The sequence below is a fragment of the Poecilia formosa genome, unplaced genomic scaffold (assembly GCF_000485575.1).
Source record: "Poecilia formosa unplaced genomic scaffold, Poecilia_formosa-5.1.2 Scaffold867, whole genome shotgun sequence".
In the NCBI taxonomy this organism is placed as follows: Eukaryota; Metazoa; Chordata; class Actinopteri; order Cyprinodontiformes; family Poeciliidae; genus Poecilia; species Poecilia formosa.
The window spans coordinates 70,159-75,404 of NW_006800806.1; the positions used below are offsets into that span (position 1 = coordinate 70,159).

The window sequence follows — 5,246 nt, forward strand, 5'->3', positions numbered from 1 at the left end:
AATGATGAAAATAACAAGCACAGAGAATGAGCGACAAAGACGTCTGGGGCCAGCTGTGAAACAAAAACAAGTGAACGTGCATAGCAGTGAATTAGTGGAGGTTGCAGTTGCACAAGGCAGTGGAGCGAAGAAGGATGCTCCAGATAAACAGCATAATGCCAATGTACTCCAGCAGCTAACTGAGAAAGTAACAGAGTTAATGGCTAAAGTTGAGCTACTGCAAAAACCACAGCATACTCACAGCTTTGAGCCCTGCCACCATTGCAAAGCTCATGCGGAACAAAAGAGAACCAAGTCAAATAGCTGTACTAACTGCCTGGCACAGAACCTTCCACGCTGCACTCACTGTTTTTACTGCGGTGAAGACGGCCATAGAGCCGTAGGCTGCCTGAAGAAGCCGAAGCGTCAGGAAAACTGGAGCCGGTCGCTGCAGCGGGACAACCAGTGACCGGATCTCATACCCAGTCCCTCAGTGTTAAGTGCAATATGTTAATGTCAGAGAATTGTGCCAAGGAGAGTTTACTGAATAAAAGACCTAAAGTAAACAATGAAAGTGACCCCAAATCTCCTCTTTCCCTACCTACCCAAACAAGCAGGCGCCTAGCCAAGTTCATAGGTGCTAAAGCCCTTGCACGATGTGACTTGAATGGCTTGACAGTCAATGCGCTGTTAGACAGCGGAGCTCAGGTGAGCATGATCGATCGAAGCTGGAAGAAGAAGTACTTACCGGATGCACCAGTGAGACCCCTCAGTGAAATCTTCGATGACGAAGAGCTGGAGATACAAGCTGTGAACGGAGAAGCCCTTCCTTTTGACGGCTGGGTCCTCATCACAGTCAGTTTTGCTGGAAATTCTGTCCTTAGCCAATCCATAATGGTGCCTTTCCTCATTAGCGGTATTACGCTTGAACGGCCAATCCTTGGGTTCAATGTGCTAGAGGAGGTGGTTCAGAGTAGACCAGCAGAACTCCTTCCAGCTCTCACCACACTCCTCTCTGATTCCATATCTGCCTCTATGGATCAGGTGGAGATGCTGGTGAACTTCCTTCAGGCAGATAAACCCCCTATGCATCCGAGATTGTTGAGAACTGGCAATTATGTCATTGCAGTCCCAGCTGGACAAGTTGCCTGGGTCAAGTGCCAGATTCCGCCGACTGTAGATCTGTCAGATCCTCTTCTCTTGTTCGAACCTGAAGAAAACAATGCTCATCTCGAAGAACTTGAGATAGGAGAGGGCCTGGTCGAAATGCAATCAGCGAAGCGACCTTATACCACAATACCAATAAGAAATAACACAAAGCATCCAGTCACTATACCAAGAAAGACTGTTCTGGGGAGCATCCAAGCTGTTGCTAGGGTGATTGAGGCCAACCCACAGGAGCCGCCCAGACTCAGAATTGTAGCCAATGTTGCAGCCACATCAGCTGCTCAAACTGCTTCTGGGTTGTGGCAGCCCCTCGTGGATCTCAGCCACCTTAGTGGAGAAGAACAAGACAAGGTAAAGAAAATGCTGTGGGAAGAATCAGCTGCTTTCGCCCGAGATAGTCATGATATCGGCTGTATTCCCAGTTTGCAGATGTCAATCAACCTCAAGGATGACATTCCAGTGCAGAGAGCGTACGCGTCTGTCCCCAAACCACTGTTCAAAGAGGTGAAGGAATATGTGCAAGACTTGCTGATGAAGGGCTGGATTGTCAAGTCCAAGTCCTCTTATGCTGCACCAGTGGTCTGCGTCCGGAAAAAGGACGGTACGCTCCGCCTCTGCATAGATTATCGTCTCTTGAATCAGAAAACCATCCCTGACCGACATCCTTTACCTAGGATACAAGACCTGACTGACACTCTTGGTGGCTATTCCTGGTTCAGTATTCTTGACCAAGGAAAAGCCTATCACCAAGGTTTTGTTTCCAAAGATGCCCAACACCTCACTGCTTTCATTACACCCTGGGGACTGTATGAATGGGTTCGTATCCCATTTGGCCTGTCAAACGCCCCCGCAGCCTTCCAGCGGAGTATGGAGGAGATGTTAGGTCCCTTGAGAGATGACTGCTGTCTCCCGTACCTCGACGACGTACTATGTTATGCGAAAACCTTTGACGAGCACGTAGAAGGGGTCCGCAGAGTACTTCAGGCACTTCAGAGACACGGGGTGAAGCTAAGACCTGAAAAGTGTGAGCTGTTTCGACGGGAGGTGAGATACGTCGGACGCCTTGTGTCAGCTCAGGGAGTGAGGATTGATCCCAAAGATCTGGATGCAGTGCGATCATTAGCCAGCAGAACGCCGCAGACGGTTGGAGATGTGAGAAAACTCACTGGGTTTTTGGGCTATTACCGCTCTTACATCCAGGACTTTTCAAGGATAGCAAAGCCCATCTATGAGCTACTACAAGCCAAGCCTGGGCAAGCAGCTGTAGAGCGTGGTAAGAGCAAAGGTCCACAACTACCCTCTAGAACACCTGTATAGTGGACTGCTGAGCACCAGCAAGCCCTTGACCGGCTCGTTTCTCTTCTTGTTAGCCCCCCTGTATTAGCGTATCCCAATTTCAATGCACCGTTTATCTTGCACACAGATGCTTCAGACCAGGGGCTGGGCGCAATCCTTTACCAACACCAGGATGGCAAGTTGAGAGTTATCGGGTACGGGTCTAGGACCTTAACTGCAGCTGAGCGGAACTACCATCTGCATAGTGGGAAGCTGGAGTTCCTTGCCTTGAAGTGGGCGGTGTGTGAGAAATTCAGGGATTACCTGTTTTATGCACCTCACTTCACAATATACACGGACAACAATCCACTCACGTATGTAATGACCACCGCAAAGCTGAATGCTGTAGGTCATCGGTGGGTTGGAGAACTCTCTGACTTCAGATTCGATATTAAGTACAGACCTGGAAAGTCCAACATAGACGCTGACACGCTATCACGTCTCCCTTTGGACATTATGGCGTACTGTGAGTCCTGCACCGAAGACTGCTCTGACAATGTGGTCCATGCCGTGTGGGATGGGAGTAAAGTAGCCAAACACAAAGATGTGGCTTGGGTGGCGGCTCTGAATATCTCCTCCCAGGCTGATTTGTCTCCTACCTTTCATCACTTGAACGCCATAAGTCATGATGAGCTTGCGGAAGCACAGCGTGCGGATGAAGCCATCAGTGAGGTGATCAAGCTGAAGGAGACCGGAACACCGCTGACTGATGAGATACGTAAAGCCGCCGGTGGAGCTACCAAAAGACTGTTCCATGAATGGAGTAAGCTAGTATGGGAAAATGGTCTCCTGTACAGGCGTGCCAATGGAAGAAAGCAGTTGGTACTCCCTACCAAGTACAGAGACCTTGTTTTGAAGAAGCTTCACAATGACATGGCTCATGTTGGCACAGAAAGGGTCCTAAACCTCGCCAGAGAAAGGTTCTATTGGCCCTTCATGGCGAAAGAGATTGAGGACCATATAACTAAGAAATGTCCATGCATTAAGTCAAAGAAGCCAGTTACTCATGTTCGCGCGCCGATGGGCAGTATCACATCGAGCTCACCACTAGAGTTGGTGTGTATTGATTACTTGCACCTGGAGACCAGCCGTGGTGGCTACGAGTATATCCTAGTGGTCGTAGATCATTTTACAAGGTTCGCTCAAGCTTACCCGACCAAGAATAAGAGTGCAAAGACAGCCGCTGAGCGTATCTTTAATGACTTCGTCCTTCGTTTTGGATACCCGTCCAAGTTACACCATGATCAGGGCCGCGAATTTGAAAATGAATTATTCCAAACCCTCCAACAGCTGTCAGGTATCCGTCATTCCAGAACATCACCCTACCATCCCCAGGGAAACCCGGCGGAGCGGTTCAATCGGACGATCTTGCAAATGTTGAGGACGTTGACTGACAAAGACAAAGAGAGATGGAAGGATCAGATTCCGAGGGTGGTACATGCATACAATTGTACCCGACATGAGTCAACGGGTTTCTCACCCTTCTTTCTCCTTTACGGCCGTCACCCTCGTCTGCCCATTGATATACTGTTCGGGTTGCTTGAAGACACAGAACCTGACTCGCCGAAAGGGTACGCAAAGAAGTGGGCAAAGCAGATGTCTGAGGCCTATAGAATCGCCAGTGAGAACAGCAAGCGGGCCAGTACCAAAGGCAAAGTCCTCTATGACAAGAGGGCAAGAGGAGTGGTGCTACAACCTGGCGATCGAGTCTTAGTCAGGAACCTCAGCGAGCGTGGTGGGCCAGGAAAATTAAGATCATATTGGGAGAAGGCCATCTACATTGTGAAAGAACAGTTTGCTGATAACCCAGTGTACGTAGTCTATCCGGAGTCTGGGGATCAGAATAAGACAAGAACACTCCATCGCAATTTGCTTTTGCTCGTTAATGACCTACCCGTTGAAGAACCATCAGGCCAGGTTCGCCCTGAGAAAAGAACCCAGAAAAGTAAGCGCCAAGCCCGACTTACCATCCCAGAGTGTATGAACCCACCGCAAGGAGCAGGTTCAGACTCCGACTCTGGGTCCGACTCTGAAGATCCTCGCTACTGGTTGAGGGTACCAGCTAACAGGACGCAGGAGATACCCACGGTTGCCCCACCACAACAACCAGCCATTTCTGTGAGTCGCCAAAATCCAGTACCTGTACCGGAGGATATGACAGTTGACGCTGACTACTCATCTTCAGTTGACCCGGTACCTATAAGACAAATGGGGATTGGAGAACTTGAACAGGATGAAGGCCAGTCTGATGATGCGAGACCGGAGGAGCAAGATGGGTATGCTGAGGCTCCAGAGCTCATTCCAGTTACACAGCCTCTGATCAATGTAATACCAGACCGACAGGTTGAGGTCAGAAGGTCAAACCGGGGCAGACAACCTCGACAGATCCTCACATATGAGAGACTTGGCCAACCCACGCTGACAACAATAGCTAGAGTTGACATGGCAAATGCAAGCTTACACTCTGCACCTCACACTATACAACCCCTACACCCACTCATTCCCTATACAACACCAACATACTCTTTCAGCCCTTATTCCACTCCGTATCTCCCCTTTACATACATGCCTTACCACTTACCGTCACACCCATACATCTTACCTGTTCCTGTCACCTGTTAAGAAGAGTTGAGTAGAAATGGTGGGACCCATTTATTTTTGCCGGGGAGTGTGTGGCAACCACAAAAGTGTGACATTTGTGTTTATGACTTGAAATTGTTAATACAAGTTCTGTACTTTATTTTGGAGAAGAGTTTTCCTTTATT

At 49.0% G+C, this 5,246-nt stretch overlaps 1 protein-coding gene across 1 annotated transcript; it reads left to right on the plus strand.

Moving 5' to 3' along the window:
* The first annotated feature begins 463 nt into the window (after positions 1-463).
* On the plus strand, positions 464-2,487 carry LOC107834952 (uncharacterized). Its single transcript, XM_016666979.1, has one exon. The coding sequence runs from the start codon at positions 487-489 to the stop codon at positions 2,461-2,463; it is 1,977 nt and encodes a 658-aa protein (XP_016522465.1). The 5' UTR covers positions 464-486; the 3' UTR covers positions 2,464-2,487.
* Positions 2,488-5,246: the final 2,759 nt, after the last annotated feature.